General features: G+C 46.2%; 1 protein-coding gene and 1 long non-coding RNA gene across 2 annotated transcripts in view; one reads left to right on the top strand and one right to left on the bottom strand.

Annotated features, from left to right (window-relative positions):
- The window catches only part of LOC310659634, a 43,497-nt gene that overhangs the window by 13,935 nt on the left and 12,851 nt on the right, over positions 1-16,711 (bottom strand). The window lies entirely within an intron of this gene.
- HAUS1 (HAUS augmin like complex subunit 1) lies at positions 1,986-15,663 on the top strand. Its single transcript, XM_083403181.1, has 9 exons — positions 1,986-2,116; positions 5,488-5,662; positions 6,619-6,754; positions 8,248-8,382; positions 10,163-10,286; positions 12,089-12,154; positions 13,316-13,387; positions 14,108-14,155; positions 15,349-15,663. Exons 1-9 carry the CDS (start codon positions 2,075-2,077, stop codon positions 15,430-15,432), a joined length of 882 nt encoding a protein of 293 aa, XP_083259307.1. The 5' UTR covers positions 1,986-2,074; the 3' UTR covers positions 15,433-15,663.

Raw genomic sequence — 16,711 nt, 5'->3', positions numbered from 1 at the left:
CGCTGTTGGACTCCAACTCCCAGAAGTCCCCATCTGATACGGCCGGTTGTTAGGCATGCTGGGAGTTGGAGTCCAATCGGGTCGCCCGGCATCCTGACGGTCCCCCTCGCGAGGGCAGACCACGCCCACCCAGACGCGAGGAGGCGCGATCCAAACGGACTAACCCCACCCCTTTGGTTAAACTGCCTGCGAAGGGGGCGTGTCCGACGTCCTGACCACGCCCCTACCAAACTGCTCCGGATCCACGTGGCTCGCTCCTCAGTGCTGCGTTGTCAGCTGCACCCGAGCAGCCGCTTGATTTGAACCTCTGCATAAATAACCCTGTTGTCCCTCTGCCTTGCATGATTAGGGCTTTTGCCCTAGTGAGCGAAGCTCCTCCGAGCACGTGCAGAGTGCTTATCGCTCCTAACACTAAAATCGCTCCTAATCCCAAATGCCTGAGAATAACTCCATTTCAGGTCATTGGAAGTTTCTTGTTGTTTAGTCGTTCAGTCGTGTCTGACTCTTCGTGACCCCATGACTGCGGCCCTCATTGCCAGTCGCCTCTTTCTTAGGGAGTGAGGGAAGACGGGTGCGTCTTGTTTATAATATTTGGAAAAACACCTTAAGTAGGCATACCTCAAATATATTCTCTTCATAATACTGATACGTACTATGGTGTTCTGTTGAGTGTGCGATAAGAGAGTACCATGTTGCGCCCGTGTAATAGCGCTACAATATATTTGTTCCTCTGTGGACCATGAAATCCTTGATGCACCAGTTTGATAGCAGCGTTTGTCTTATCCGTGGGTAGGCAAACTAAGGCCCGGGGGCCGGATCCGGCCTAATCTTCTCATTCTGGCCCGTGGATGGTCTGGGAATCAGCGTATTTTTACATGAGTAGAATGTGTCCTTTTGTTTCAAATGCATCTCTTGGTTATTTGTGGGGTATAGGAATTTGTTCATTTCCCCCCCTGTTGCAGGAATTTATGTATAGGTTGGGGAGGTTGCCCCTCCAGCAGATATCATGCACTACCAAAACCAGCACAATCGCTTTTGTGACTTTTGTGATTTGTCCCCACATAACACTTCATCACAGTTTCTTCCTATCTGTTCAAATGTATCTATGTACTGGCTCACTGGGAAAACTTCAGAAATTCATATAGACATGTGAGCTCAGCTACTCAGCAGCCCCTCTGCCTGAGTGATAATCCCTGGCATCCTGATACCTGAGTGCCAGACAGGTAGCCATTCCAGAAAGAACAAACCCAGATGAAGACCAAAGGGTGTGATTCACTTGGCTGGGAAACAGGGAAATGTAAATATCTCTTTTGTTCCACTTGATGGGTGTTCGTTGGAGGGCAAGGAGAACCATGGGGCAGGGTCCAGGATGCTCAGATTACTGCCACCAGACCTCCCCTTTCATGATGTAAATGTGATGTATGAGCGATGTAGTTCGGAGGGGTATAACATGGGGATTAGCAGCTAATAAAAGTTGGGGGGCTCTTTTGTTCGGGGCTTCCATCTTGTCACACCTTGTGGCAGGTGGGAGTCCTGTCGCAACAGTCTTCAATAAAGACCAAGCCTACTGGCTGTTGTTTTGCTCTGGTATTCCTGGCTGGTGTCCTTGTTTTTTGTCCAAGGGAGCCCTCAGATTTCTCCGTTAACACCCCCCTTCAAAATATAGTCCGGCCCCCCACAAGGTCTGAAGGATAGTAGACCGGGCCCCTGCTGAAAAAGTTTGCTGACCCCTGACTTATCTATGCAATGGGGTGCATTTTCCCACTGACTAGCAATGCGGCTGCCTTTGCTCTTCGGCCCCCCCCCCCCCCGGGGCTTTTCCCGGTCCCTTCCCGGGTGAACCAAGGTCGCTTGTCCTTCCCGAAGCAGCTTCCTTCCCCCTTGCGCGCCCTTGAGCTCTGCAGCCGGGCGGAGGCGGGCAGGGAGTTACAGCGCCTCCCCAACGTGGGCTGGGCTTTAATTCATAGGCTAGGCTCCCTCCGAACTACAACTCCCAAGAGGCATCTCGCCCGGTGACGTCGTCGTTCCGCGACGGGGGGAGTTGCCGAGGAAGAGCAAAAGCGGGAGGTTTGCAATGCAAGAGGAGCTGGCAGGGATGGAGGCGAAGCTGGAGAAGGTGAGCGGGTGTGGAAGCGACTCCCCCCCCTCTCTCCCCCGGGGATCTTTCCGGAGAGGAAAGCGCTTTGCACATGGGAAGGGCGAATTGAAGAGCGAGAAGGCAGTGCTGCAGGAGAGTAAAGGGCGAGTGGTCAGGGGAAAGCCGAGCAAACGAGGAATTTTTTACTAAGTGCCCACCTGAATGACACTGGGGTAGTGCCAGATTTACTTAAAAGCTAAACAAGCTGCAGATTAGGGTCCCACTCTCTTGCCCCCCCAAAAAAATTAAAGAAAAAAAACCTGGATGTACATTTCCAAGCTATAAGATGAAAAACAAATAAAATAAAACCTATATACAGCAACAGTGTTTTGTGTTGTGTAGGCTCCTACGATGTAGGTAATGGGCCCTGCCTGCTAGCCTGCTCCCTAAAATATCACTGGTTTGCTCATTTCTATATATAGGGTGCCTACATTCTGCATGGACTGCTGGCATGGCAACATGTGCAAATGGCTTTAGATACTCTTAGGTCCATAAATTACCATATAGCATATATTCCACACACAAAAACAGTGACCATTTGTTGTTGACAAAGGACAGCTGGACATATAAAGGGCCCCATTACCTTCAGTTGCTTAGGGCCTCATCAAACCTAAATCTGGCCCTGCTCATAACCCTTGTCTTTACCCTTCATTACCCCTGAGTTGTGTCTTGTATTTTTAAACTCCAGCTTATTCTAAGCCGAGTTGCGTGACCATTGGGGCACGTGCTGGGAACCATAGGAAAAGCTCTTAGGAGGTATTTCCCAGTGACCTGCTGAAAATCTGTAACTGGGGACACATTGGACATACCCTTTTTCGGTAGCCATAATGCACAAATAGCCCCTTTAAGGGGACTGGGGTCTCCGAAACAGAATGTGCAGTTCACGGTGAGTTGGGAGCCACAGGAAACCGTAGGAAATCCTAGGGTGTTCCTTTGGGGCTAAGGAATCTCTCAGAGACATTGGTTGCCACAATCACTGGTTTCCTCATTTCAGTGATCCGTGCGACTGTCACCTCCAGGCTTGATTATTGTAACTCGCTCTACGCGGGGCTGCCCTTGAAGCTGACCCAGAAACTCCAGCGGGTGCAGAATGCCGCAGCGAGGCTCCTTATGGGCTCCCGGTGGAGTACAGGGTCAGGTTTAAGGTGCTGGTTTTGACCTTTAAATCCCTACGCGGTCTAGGACCCCCGTACCTACAGGACCGCCTCTCTTGGTATGCCCCGCGGAGGACCTTAAGGACCACAAATGACAACACTTTGGAGGTCCCAGGTCGCAAGGTGGTTAGTTTTGTCTCAACTAGGGCCAGGGCCTTTTCAGTACTTGCCCCGACTTGGTGGAATGCTCTGTCACAAGAGACTAGGGCCTTGCAGGACATGACATCTTTTCATAGGGCCTGCAAGACAGAGCTGTTCCGCCTGACCTTTGGTTTGGACTCACTCTGACCCTTATGTTTCCCTCCCCTTATGGTTTTGATCTATGGGCTACTTTTAAAATGAGGCTGCATTTTAAATTGCATTTTAACTTGTATTTTAGATTGGTTTTTTCCCCTATTTTATTTTTAATGGAATTTTACTGGTCTTAGCCGCCCTGAGCCCAGCTCTGGCTGGGGAGGGCGGGGTATAAATAAAATTTATTATTGTTATTATTCTATATATGTGGTGCCTACATTCTGCTGTTTATGATTATTAATAGTTTGCATCATTTATTTACACCTGTTACTATTTCATGTTATAGCAAGTTTCTAGAGACTAGATTATGAGTCTTTGTAAAGTGTGTTTCTAAAGGAACTTTTCTTATTGCCAAATGCCAATGTGTTTGCATTATTAAGTTTGTTATGAATAAAAAAACCATTTTAAGTTAGAGCTTAATAAGTATTTCACTATTAATATAGTTCTTAATTGTATTTGAGTTCAACAATTGCTTTGATAAAAGGCATATTTTGTTATATGCAAATAGCTTTAGATACCTTTAGATCCATAAATTACCATGTAGCATATATTCAACACAAAAAACAGCGACAGTTTTGTGGTTGACAAAGGGCAGCTGGACATATAAAGGGCCCCATTACCTTCAGTAGCTTAGGGCCTCATCAAACCTAAATCCGGCCCTGCACGGGGGGAGCGCATTTCAGAGAGTAGGGGCCACCCCAGAGAAGGCCCTGCTGATAGATGACACTCAGAAGGTCTTGTCTTTATCAGCAAGGCCTCCTCTGGTGATCTTGATGATCTACACACCTGTATAAGGGAAGGTGGTCCTTTAACATCCCAGCCACCAGCAATGTTTATCCTTAGGTAAAGGTAAAGGACCCCTGACAATTAAGTCCAGTCATGAACGACTCTAGGGTTGCTGCGTTCATCTCGCTTTAATGGCCGAGGGAGCTGACGTTTGTCCGTAGACAGTTTTTCCGGGTCATGTGGCCAGCATGACCAAGCCGCTTCTGGCGAAACCAGAGCAGCACACTGAAACACCGTTTACCTTCCCGCCAGAGCGATACCTATTTATCTACTTGCACTTTGCCGTGCTTTCGAACTACTAGGTTGGCAGGAGCTGGGACAGAGCAACGGGAGCTCACCCCATCATGGGGATTCGAACCGCGACCTTCCGATCGGCAAGCCCTAGACTCTGTGGTTTAACCTACAGCGCCACCTGCGTCCCATGTTTATCCTTACAGTATGATATTACAGTGGTACCTCGGGTTACATACGCTTCAGGTTACAGACTCCGCTAACCCAGAAATATTACCTCAGGTTAATAAATTTGCTTCAGGATGAGAACAGAAATCGTTCTTTGGCGGCGCGGCGGCAGCAGGAGGCCCCATTAGCTAAAGTGGTGCTTCAGGTTAAGAACAGTTTCAGGTTAAGAACAGACCTCCGGAACGAATTAAGTTCTTAACCTGATGTACCACTGTATAATAATTAAATAACAGCAGCATCTTTTATAATAATAAATAATAATATAAATAAATTTTATTTATATCCCGCCCTCCCCAGCCGAAGCCGGGCTCAGGGCGGCTAACAACAATTAAATAATCAAACAATCAAACATTCTAAAAACATTCCATTATAAAAATTAATTAAAATCAAATTAACGGCAACCGTTAAGCAAAATTCTGTGCAGGCTGCCAGAGGAGGGAGTCAGGCTGGGCCCTGACCAAAGGCCTGGTGGAACAACTCTGTCTTGCAGGCTCTGCGGAAAGATGTCAGGTCCCGCAGGGCCCTAGTCTCTTGTGACAGAGCGTTCCACCAGATTGGAGCCACAGCCGAGAAAGCCCTGAAATGCGGTATATAACAACAACAATAGTAATACGAACAAGTCATTCATACTTGGTTTCCTTCCACTTTTCCCGTTAGGTTGCTTCGTGGCTGAAGAAGATCTTTGGTGATCAGCCCATCCCTCCGTACGAAGCTGATGCGCGGACAGTGGATATTTTGTACGAGCTGGCAGAGTGCAATGAGTCCAGGGATGGGGACGTCCGCCTGTTAATCGAGGACATGAAGCAGAAGGCAGTAGAGTACGAATCTGACGGTGAGACTGAAAGCTTAAATTTGAAGTTGTGGCGGGTAGGTGTCTCTTAAAACACACACTTTAGAAGACGCGTCAGCAAACTTTTTCAGCTGGGGGCCGGTCCACTGTCCCTCAGACCTTGTGGGGGGCTGGACTATATATATTTTTTATTTAAAAAAATGTCACAAGAGCAGCATGAGCCCCAGTGGCTGCTTACCTGTGTCTTGTGAGCGGCAGGGGCTAGCAGCGGCGGAGGGACGATGAGTGGTGTGCGAAAGGGCTCCGGAGAGGGGCTGCTTAAAATGGCGGCCACTCAAGTGCTGCTGCTGCTGGCACCAACAAAACCCAGCCCCCTTCCTCCTCTAGGCAGGGCAGGGAGAAGTCAGGAGGAGGGAGGGAGGAGGCGCTGCCGCCGTGGGAGGGAGAGGGAAAGAACGTGTGTGCTGGCAATCCATGCCGCGATTCCCTGACCATCCACGGGCTGGATCCAGAAGGGAATTGGGTCTGATCCAGCCCGTGGGTCTTAGTTTGCCTACCTATGCTTTAGTATAATAATAATAATAATAATAATAAAAATAAAAATAATAATAGTAATAATTTATTTATACCCCACCCATCTGGCTGGGTTTCCCCAGCCATTCTGGGCAGCTTCCAACAGAACACTAAAATACAATAACCCAACACTAAAATGCAATAACCTCTCTCTTCCTTATTATAGTTCTTTAAAACTGTACGTCAGGGATGGCCAACTCTCCTCAGTCCCAGCCAACGTGTCCCAAAAATTGGGGATTATAGGAGTTTGGAGTCCCAACAACATCTTCAGGGCACTATATTGGCTATTCCTGTTGCACACAACAATTGTCTTAGGTGTAGTCTCTCCTCCAGTCAAGGCACCAATTTTTGAACTACTCAGAGTTCCTCTTCTGTGGCCTGCTTCATAGAAACGTGTTTTTTAATATATATATATTTCCCCCCAGGCACCTACCTACAGGATCTTCTGACCGAGAGTCTGAATCTTTCTCTCAGCAACATGTCTAAGGGCAGCACCAGCTATCTGAACACATTGGTAGACACAGCTTTAGCCCTTGAAACAAAGGACACTTCCCTTGCAAGGTAATGTGTGCCATTGGTTTTCTCTGTTATTGGATAAGCTTCTTTTGGGTGTTCAGTCTCACGCTCGGTTTGCATGAAGAAGCACTGCAGTTTGATGAACTTTTAATGCCTTTTGCACCTGCAGTCTTACTGAGAGATGGATATGCGAGAGGGTTTTAAAGAGAGAATCACGTCCTGTTTTTGTCTGAATGGTTTGTCTGTTTTTACAATCGGAATTGTTTTAGCCTGTGTTTATATCATGTAGTTGCAGTCGGCAACCTGGGAGCTTACAGTGAAGGGCGGGTAAGAAATCCTAAAAATAAACAGAACAAATAAATGTTCTACTACTCTGGAATAGGTTGTTTATACAAGTAGTTCAAGGCTGCATTTATAAATACACTTACTAGGGTGTAAGCCTCACTCAACCTTCCTGTGAATGAACTTTTCACAGACAGTGTGCTTTCATGAATGGATGGTCCAAAAAAACCCCATAATCCTTAAAAAAAATAATTTGTGTGTGTCCTGTGTTGTTAATGAAAGCTCTTTCACCTGTTGATGTAATGAATTTGTTTAATAAACAAAATCTATTGCGTATTTAATTGTATATATTTAATTAAATATATTGTGTATATTAAATAATATTGAATACAGTCATACCTCGGGTTGAATGTGCTTCAGGTTGAGCGCTCCGCTGCAACCTGGAAGTAACGGAGCGCGTTACTTCCGGGTTTCGCCGCTCGCGCATGCGCAGACTCTCAAAATGACGTCATGCACATGCGCGGAAGCGGCAAAACGTGACCTGCGCACACACAGGTGCACCGTCGCGTCTTACGTTCTATTCAGGATGCGAACGGGGCTCCGGAACGGATCCCGTTCGCATCCCGAGGTACCACTGTACAGTTTCAGGTTACATATGCTTCAGGTTACAGACTCCGCTAACCCAGAAATCGTGCTTCAGGTTAAGAACTTTGCTTCAGGATGAGAACAGAAATCGTGCAGCAGCAGGAGGCCCCTTTAGCTAAAGTGGTGCTTCAGGTTAAGAACAGTTTCAGGTTAAGAACGGACCTCTGGAACGAATTAAGTACTTAACCCAAGGTACCAGTGTATTAATTTACAATATGAAAATTTAATTTATTGTGTGGCCCATGAGTTCTGTGTTGCCATACTCTAGAGGGTCTTATTAGCAGTTTGTGTGAATGAGCCAAAAAGATAAGTGGGGAGAGGGCCACAGCTTTGTGGAAGAGCATCTCCTTTGCATGCATAGGTTCCTGAGTTCAATCCTCACCACTTCCAGGTAGGGCTGGGAATGTACGCAGCCAGGACTCGTGCAGAGCTGCTGCCCGTTTGTGTAGACAACCCTGATCTAGATGGGTCCAATCGCAGCTTGCCAAATCCTTCGTTGGTGCACATAGGTGGCTGGTAGCTGAGCTTCTCCTTGCAGCCCTGAAATCCGGATACTGTTTGTTTGGTTGTTGTTGTTTTAAAAAATAATTGCCATTACCAATTCTTTCTAGCTTCATTCCTGCCATCAATGATTTGACTTCAGAGCTGGACGCCGCAGATTCCAAAAACAAAGAGATGGAGCTGGAGCTGAGCACTTTGAGGAAAAAGCTCACCTCGGCGCTGGTGCTGGAAAAACGGCTTCAAGAGTAAGAGCTGGATAGAAGTTTCCTTTGTGCTTTAATGTTTGCCAGTGAGCTCAGCAGCTTCTGTAGGGTTGCGGACACACTGGCAGCCAGCCAGTTAACAGCATGGGTTTTTTATCTGTTAGCAGTTGAATTGCATCATGTGCCTTTTGATCTCACGGCTTCTCCTCTTCTTCCTCCTCCTTCCTCTATATTTATAATAATAATAATAATTTATTATTTGTACCCCGCCCATCTGGCTGGGTTTCCCCAGCCACTCTGGGCGGCTTCCATAGAAACAAAAAATGATTGGCTGCAGGACCTTCCTGCAGCCAATCAGAAGACGCACTTTGGTTTTCGAAAGTTTTGGAAGTCGAACAGACTTCCGGAATGGATTCTGTTCGACTTCCAAGGTATGACTGTAGATAGATAGATGTAGATTGATATATTCTATTAAAAGCATACAGGTAATAGCCGCAAAACAACATGCAAAGTGCATTGTGGGCCATTGTGATTCAGGCCTGACTTCCAACAACAACAGAGCCACAAACATCAGTCACCATCATTACATGCATCTTAGACTTAAACATAAAGGTAAAGGAACCCCTGACCATTAGGTCCAGTCCTGGCCGACTCTGGGGTTGCGGCGCTCATCTCGCTTTATTGGCCGAGGGAGCCGGCGTACAGCTTCCGGGTCATGTGGCCAGCATGACTAAGCCGCTTCTGGCAAACCAGAGCAGCGTACGGAAACACCGTTTGCCTTCCCGCCGGTGTGGTACCTATTTATCTACTTGCACTTGGACGTGCTTTCGAACTCCTAGGTTGGCAGGAGCAGGGACCGAGCAACGGGAGCTCACCCTGTCACGGGGATTCGAATTGCCGACCTTCTGATCGGCAAGTCCTAGGATCTGTGGTTTAACCCACAGCGCCACCCGCAGACTTAAACATAGGTAAAGGTTTAAAAAGGTAAAGGGTCTTAAACAGATAACTTAATAAACATATAACATAATACAGTGGTACCTCGGGTTACATACGCTTCAGGTTACATACACTTCAGGTTACACACTCCACTAACCCAGAAATAGTACCTCGGGTTAAGAACTTTGCTTCAGGATGAGTACAGAAATCGTGCTCTGGCGGCGCAGTGGCAGCAGGATTCCCCATTAGCTAAAGTGGTGCTTCAGGTTAAGAGCAGTTTCAGGTTAAGAACAGACCTCCGGAACAAATTAAGTACTTAGCCCGAGGTACCACTGTAGAAGCCCTCCAGATGTCCACACAAAATTGATGTCTATATGAAAAAAGTTCAGATGTAGCTGGGGCTATTAGGTGCACAGATTGTTGTTTTTAATGGACAATGGGTATTTATCCTTCCAGGGTCTTAAGTCTAAGCTTCTTAGCAACCACAGGGAATTGCGAAGTCCACTTCTGTTGACTTGCTGTTAACCTCCATACTGTAGGATTAAAAGTTCATGAACATTTACAAATGGTTTTACATTTGGCCACGAAACCTGAGGTCTCCCCACAGCTGCCTTCGGGGAAAATATTCCATATTGCAGTCCTTGTTGTGCCTCTGCAAATCCCAGTCTCACGGCAGGCAGGTTTGCCAGGGTATGTTTGGGTTCACTCCAGGGTTGTAGATTCCAGATCCTACTAGCCCTATTCAATGGAAGTTTGCATGAAGTTTCTTGAGCTGTTCTGGGAGCAGACAAGCAGTTTGGTTTCTGGCCTGCTTGGAGATGCTGTAGGCATTTAGCAAAGGATTTCTGCCACTGATAAGAAGTCTTTGCCGTTTTTGTTGTTGTAGTGACCTTAAGAAAACCGAAGAACTACTGGTAGTGGAAAAAGCGAAAGCTGATAACCGGACCCAGAACATGAAGTTCCTGAAGGACAAAGTGGAAGATTTCAAATTCAGAATCAAGGCAGCAGAGGTTAAGACAAAGAACGCTTTATTGGTGTTGCTGTCGGGGAGACTCGCTGAAATAGGAAGCTTGCTTTTACTAACGCTTTCTATAGTGCCATCTTTGTAACTGCATCTTAGGAGAGTGGCGTAATAAAATATAAACCCCTGCCCCAAGGAGCTTGCAATCTGAATTTGACAGAGCGGGGAGGCAGACGGAGGCGCGTGGGTAACAAAGGAGGAATGGCTGCCTCTGAAGACTGTTCAGAAGCTCCACCTGGTGCAGAATTTGGCAGCTGTTTAGCTCACCAGGTTTAGCAAGACGGTTTGAGCATATAATGCTAATCCTGGTCTGACGGCACCGGCTGTCAATTAGCTTCCAGGCTCCATTCAGAATGATGTTTTTGACCTGTAAAGCTTTAGACGGCTCAGGACTGCAATACCTCAAAGAATGCTTCTCCCCATATAAACCCTGAGATCATCCTCTCAGCCCTTTCTGTGTGTGCCTCCTGCATTTGAGGTCTGGAGGGTGGTAGCACGAAAAGGGGCCTTTTCTGCAGTGGCTGCCTGTTAGTGGCTCCCTTCCCAGGGAGAATGGTCTGGTGCCTTCCTTATACAGTGGTACCTCGGGTTAAGAACTTAATTCGTTCTGGAGGTCCGTTCTTAACCTGAAACTGTTCTTAACCTGAAGCACCACTTTAGCTAATGGGGCCTCCCGCTGCTGCCGCGTTGCCGGAGCACGATTTCTGTTCTCATCCTGAAGCAAAGTTCTGGGTTAGCGGAGTCTGTAACCTGGAGCGTCTGTAACCTGAAGCGTTTGTAGCCCAAGGTATCTATGTAGTCTTGAACCAGGCCTCGAAGGGCTGATTAAAATTCTGCCTTTTGTGTTGGGGAGGGGGTTATTGTTTCGTTGTTTTCATTTTAACTATTCGTGCTTGTACAGTGTACAGTGGTACTTTGTACAGTGGTACCTCCGGATGGGAACAGGATCCATTCCGGAGCCCCGTTCGCATCCTGAGTAGAACGTAACACGTGTGTGCAGGTCGCGTTTTACTGCTTCCGTGCATGCGCGTGATGTCATTTTGAGCGTCTGCACATGCGCGAGCGGCGAGACCCGAAAGCAACGCGTTCCGTTACTTCCGGGTCGCCGCGGAGCGTAACCTGAAAATGCTTAACCTGAAGCATATTTAACCAGAGGTATTACTGAATTTTTATCTTCTGAACCATCCTGAGATCTTATGATGAAGGGCGGTACAATCATACCATGGCACCCAAACTCCTTCATACTCTGAGGTTTCAGCTCCCAAATGCTGCAAACCTGGAAGTCAGTGTTCCGGTTTGCGAACGATTTTTGGAACCCGAACAGCCGACGGGGCTTCCATGGCTTCCAGTTGGCCGTGGGAGCTTCCTGCATCAAACCGGAAGCTGTGCCTTGGTTTCCGAACGTTTTGGAAGTGAAACGGACTTCCGGAAGAGATTCCATTTGACTTCCGCGGTACCACTGTATATCAATTTAATAAATAATAAAATGATGGCAATTTAGCTCAGTGGGGGAGCGTCTGGCTTACATGCGAAAGGTCTCAAATTCAATCCCTGGCATGTCCAAGTAGGATTGTGAAAGTCTCCTGTCAGTGTAGACTATACAGAATTAGGAGGACCAACAGTCTGACTCAGTGCAAAGTGAAGCAGAATGGCATTTTTGCTATTTTTAATGATATGGGAACTAGCAAGATGACTTTTTCATCTCTGTCTTTTTCTGGAGGGTAATCCTACAATGTGTAAGTCATTGCTTGCCCTCTTATCCTGGGTTTTTTGCTTTGTATCTCTTGGCAGGAACAATTATCTATGTGTGGGATGGATGCTTCACTGACTCACGAGTCTCTGGTGAATCTCTCAGAGGTGGGTGTTTCTCCTTGAATTTTGACGGTGTTTGAAAATGACACACACTGGTTGGCATTCAACCTGGATGGTAGGGAGGAAATGCCATTTAACCACATGGCAGTTGGCTGTGAGCTTGCTAGAGATGGTGAGATCAGCTCCAAATGCCTCTGTGATGCGTGTTTCAGAGAATGCAAAGGGATTCGCTCTTTACATCAAAGGGCGGGCCCCTAGTGCTAACTGAAATACTGCAAGAGAGAAATAGTAATAATAATAACTTATTATTTATACCCCGCCCATCTGGGTTCTTGACTCACAAGCTATGAAAGATACAAACAAAAATTGGGTGTTTTGTATTGGGGGGTGGGAAGCCATAGGCTGTAATTGTAAATAATAATAATACTGTCGTCAACATCTTCATTCATTCATTCCCCTCCCATCTGGATGGATTTCCCCAGCTATTCCGGGCGTCTCCTATTCCCATTTCATCTAATTTCTTCTGCCTGGCCTCCACCCCTCCTGCAGTTTCAATACAGATTAAGACGGGGGATTTTGGCCACTTAGATGTTGCCAGACTCCATTTCTCACCAGCCCTGATCAGAAACTCTGAACCGAACTCTCCAGTCCATCCTTCCCAAAATATGGAAATTAAGTGGGTAGATAAAAAAAGGTAAAGGTAAAGGACCTCTGACAGTTAAGTCCAGTCGCGAACGACTCTGGGGTTGCAGCGCTCATCTCACTTTACTGGCCGAGGGAGCCGACATTTGTCCGCAGACAATGGGTCATGTGGCCAGCATGACTAAGCCGCTGCTGGCGAACCAGAGCAGCGCATGGAAATGTCGTTTACCTTCCCACTGGAGCGGTACCTATTTATCTACTTGCACTGGCATGCTTTCGAACTGCTAGGTTGGCGGGAACAGGGACTGAGCAACGGGAGCTCACCCCGTCGCAGGGATTTGAACCACTGACCTTCCAATTGGCAAGCCCTAGGCTCTGTGGTTTAGACTACACCCACGTCCCGTGTGTAGATAGGCATCCATATTTTGCAGACTGCTTTGAAGTGTCGTTCATTGCAGATTGTGAGGCTAAAAAGCATCCACCCAAACCTTGCATTTATTTATTTCTGGTGGGAGAAAGATGAAGTCACTGTGTGAATGGTTTGTTTTGTGTTTCCATCCATAGAATCTAGCGGAATTAAAGAAGCAGGCGGTACCTTTGAAGAAGAAACTGGAGTCGTATCTGGACCTGACCCCTGTAATCTCCCATACCCCGCTTCTCTTAGAACTGTAGCATCCTAGCATTGTAGCTCAGCTTCCAGCAGAGTTCCCCAATATGGTGCCAAGGATCATGGCTGCTGCGGCCCAAAACGCCAGGAAAGCACCAGATTGCCCAAGGGCTAGCTTAAAATATTGGCATGTTTCACTTGGCTCAGTATGCTTTTGGAAGTTCGGCCTGACATGAGGGTTATGAGTTAGCTGACATTTGAAAGGAGTTTAAAACATGATTGCAGAGCTTTCTTTGCTGCCAAGGCTATTGAATTGCTATTATTTCTACAGCACTTGCACATATATGCACGCTATTCTGCTGGTTTGAAAACAAATAAATGTCCGCAAATGTTGCTCCAGTTAACAGTTGCAGCCCTTTGGGTGGTAGGTTGCAGACATAAGTGGCAAGAAGGAAGGTGGGTAGGGTTGTTTGAGGGGCTCAAGAAACTTTAGGTTGCTGCTGGACACTGAAGTGTCTTTGTTCCAAACTCACTCTTCTTCATTGCCTATCCGTCTACATTTCATGGAATGATTTCTGATGGCACCGGAGTGTGTGCTGAACAAATGTACTTTTAAAACTCTCTTTTTTAAAAGTTTTTTGGGGGGGGCAGCAATAACTCCATAGACCTTTTGCTTGATTTCAAAAATTCAGACGGGAGCATGGAAAACCCCTACATCTGCCTAAATGTCTTTCTACTGCTCTTTTCAGAGCCCTTCTCTCGCACGAGTGAAGATCGAAGAAGCAAAGAGGGAGCTGGTAGGTGCTTTCGTTGGTATTAATATGTTCTCTTAGTTGCACCGGTGGACAGACTGGTCTTCTGGGCTATTTTGGTGCATTTTTGTTGTCCGGGAATATTTTGGAGGGGTGGAGAAACTGGGTGGGGTGGGCCAGACCTCTTCTGTCCTAAAGGCAGCATGAGAAATTGCTACCTCCCTACATAAGCTCAAGCCATTATCCATCTCTGCCTTCCCCTAAAGTGCTTTGTCTCTGCACATCAAGCAATGGAGAGAGAGGTTCAAGTGCAAATCTAAGCCTGTCAACCACTCCTCCTTTTCACATTTATTTAAAGGTAAAGGGTAAAGGGACCCCTGACCATTAGGTCCATTAGTGGCCGACTCTGGGGTTGTGGCGCTCATCTCGCTTTAATGGCCGAGGGAGCCGGCGTACAGCTTCTGGGTCATGTGGCCAGCATGACTAAGCCGCTTCTGGTGAACCAGAGCAGCGCATGGAAATGCCGTTTACCTTCCCGCCAAAGCAGTACCTATTTATCTACTTGCACTTTGGCATGCTTTCGAACTGCTAGGTTGGCAGGAGCAGGAACCGAGCAACGGGAGCTCACCCTGACGCGGGGATTCGAACCGCCAACCTTCTGATCGCCAAGCCTTAGGCTCTGTGGTTTTAACCCACAGCGCCACCCACATCCCTTTTACATATATTTACTTCTTAAATTTATAACCCACCTTTTTCTCCAAGAAGCTCGAGGTGGCGTACATGATTCACCCCCTCCTCATTTAATCCCCACAAAAACCCTATAAGGTGTTGTGGACTAGATCATCCCTGACCAGTGGCCATGCTGCATGGAAATTATAGCTCCACAACATCTAAAATCTTTTCATTCTGACCTATTCTGTTTCCTTCACTATGTTGGCTTGACTGTACTGTCTCTGTTAAGGGTTTTGAATGTCTGAGCATTTTTTATTGTATTGCTGGTTGGTGTTTGCTTTGTGTATCGGGTTTGCCGCTTTGCGAGAACATGCTCTTAAAAAGTGGGATATAAATCTATTGGATTAATGATACCTGTCATCCCAATTATTTTTTTTTGGTTGGTTTCAGCTTGTGGGAAGCATATATATGGTACGTTGCCATACCATACCATATGTGTGTGTATTGGGGAGGGTGTCTTAACTCTCATCCAAATATTGGTGCTGACTTTTCTCTCCCTTTCCTAGGAAGCTCTTGAGGCCGAGGTTTCAGCAAAGGTGGATATGACAGCACTTTCGGTCCCTTTGTCTACCAAACGTCACTTTTCCTAATGACCTTGGTGCAGAAACAAAAGAGCAGTTCTATATTGTAAATTCTGTGGTATATCTTGGTATATCTTTCTTATGTTCATGTGGCCTTTGTCCTCTCTCCCTTACTTCCGTTTCTCCACTTTTTTTTATTCTAAGAAAATGTACAGCTTCGTGTTTTACATACATTTCTCTCTATTTTCCCCATGAGAATGAACAATAAAACAGTGTTTCTGAACCATCCTTTACAATCAACATGTGTAGCAATCTGATTTGACTGCTGCCCTGAAGGCGGTACTCTTATTGTATACAGGAGCAGAAACCATTCAAGGTTTGATTAACTTTAGGAAGCTGACCGGGAAAATCCGAAACCAGTGTGATCAAGCTTTCCGAAAAGACCGGGGTAAATTTATACAATACTTGACAGACAATTGTAAACATTTAACAACACTATCAGGATAGACTTAAGAAGACTTGTAATGTTGATGATTCTACCTTTTTACATTTTATTTAAATAATACGACAATGGTAATGGGAAAAGTGATTAGGAAAAAGTACAAATGTGATGATATAGTAAAGAATTAAGGTAACCATGAATGGGGGGGGGGGAGTCGATCAGCTCAAATGAGCAAAAAGCAATGTGAGTAATGAGGATGTATCTATATATTCACTACTGTCTAGGTTTGTCATTTGCAGTGATCATGGTCTTCTGCATATCTGAGGTTGTTGATATTTCTTCCGGCAATCTTAATTCCGGCTTGGGATTCATCCAGCCCAGCCTTTTGCATGATGAATTCTGCATATAAGTTAAATAAGCAGGAATATCCTCATGCCCTTCTTTGGGATTGGGATGTAGACTGATCTCCAATCCTCTGGCCACTGCTGAGTTTTCCAAACTTGCTGGCATATTGAGTGTAGCACCTTAACAGCATCATCTTTTAAAATTTTTAATAGTTCAGCTGGAATACCATCACTTCCACTGGCCTTGTTATTTGCAATGCTTTCTAAGGCCCATTTGACTTCATTCTCCAGGATGTCTGGCTCAAGGTCAGCAACCACACTACCTGGGGTGTACGAGACATCCATATCTTTCTGGTATAATTTCTCTGTGTATTCTTGCCACCTCTTCTTGATGTCTTCTGCTTCTATTAGGTCTATATATATTATAAAATGGAAATTTAATAAAATATTTTAAAAACTAGAACTTTAACTAAAAATGGCACCTAGAAACAACCAGTTCCGTTTCTCTCTTGCCCACTCCCGGCTACTCCCAGTAAATCTTAGTGGGGCCCAATAAGAGCAC

Source organism: Podarcis tiliguerta, assembly GCF_965153285.1.
Source record: "Podarcis tiliguerta genome assembly, chromosome: 11".
NCBI lineage: Eukaryota > Metazoa > Chordata > Lepidosauria > Squamata > Lacertidae > Podarcis > Podarcis tiliguerta.
Note: the sequence above shows the minus strand (reverse complement) of the source record. Positions and strands in the feature narration are given on the sequence as shown.

Bases quoted from the DNA above. Each gene is read 5' to 3' on its own strand.
- HAUS1 (XM_083403181.1), top strand. From the start codon at position 2,075: ATGCAAGAGGAGCTGGCAGGGATGGAGGCGAAGCTGGAGAAG. The intron at 6,755-8,247 runs GTAATGTGTGCC...AATTCTTTCTAG, and splicing joins AAGGACACTTCCCTTGCAAG to CTTCATTCCTGCCATCAATG. The intron at 10,287-12,088 runs GTTAAGACAAAG...ATCTCTTGGCAG, and splicing joins TCAGAATCAAGGCAGCAGAG to GAACAATTATCTATGTGTGG.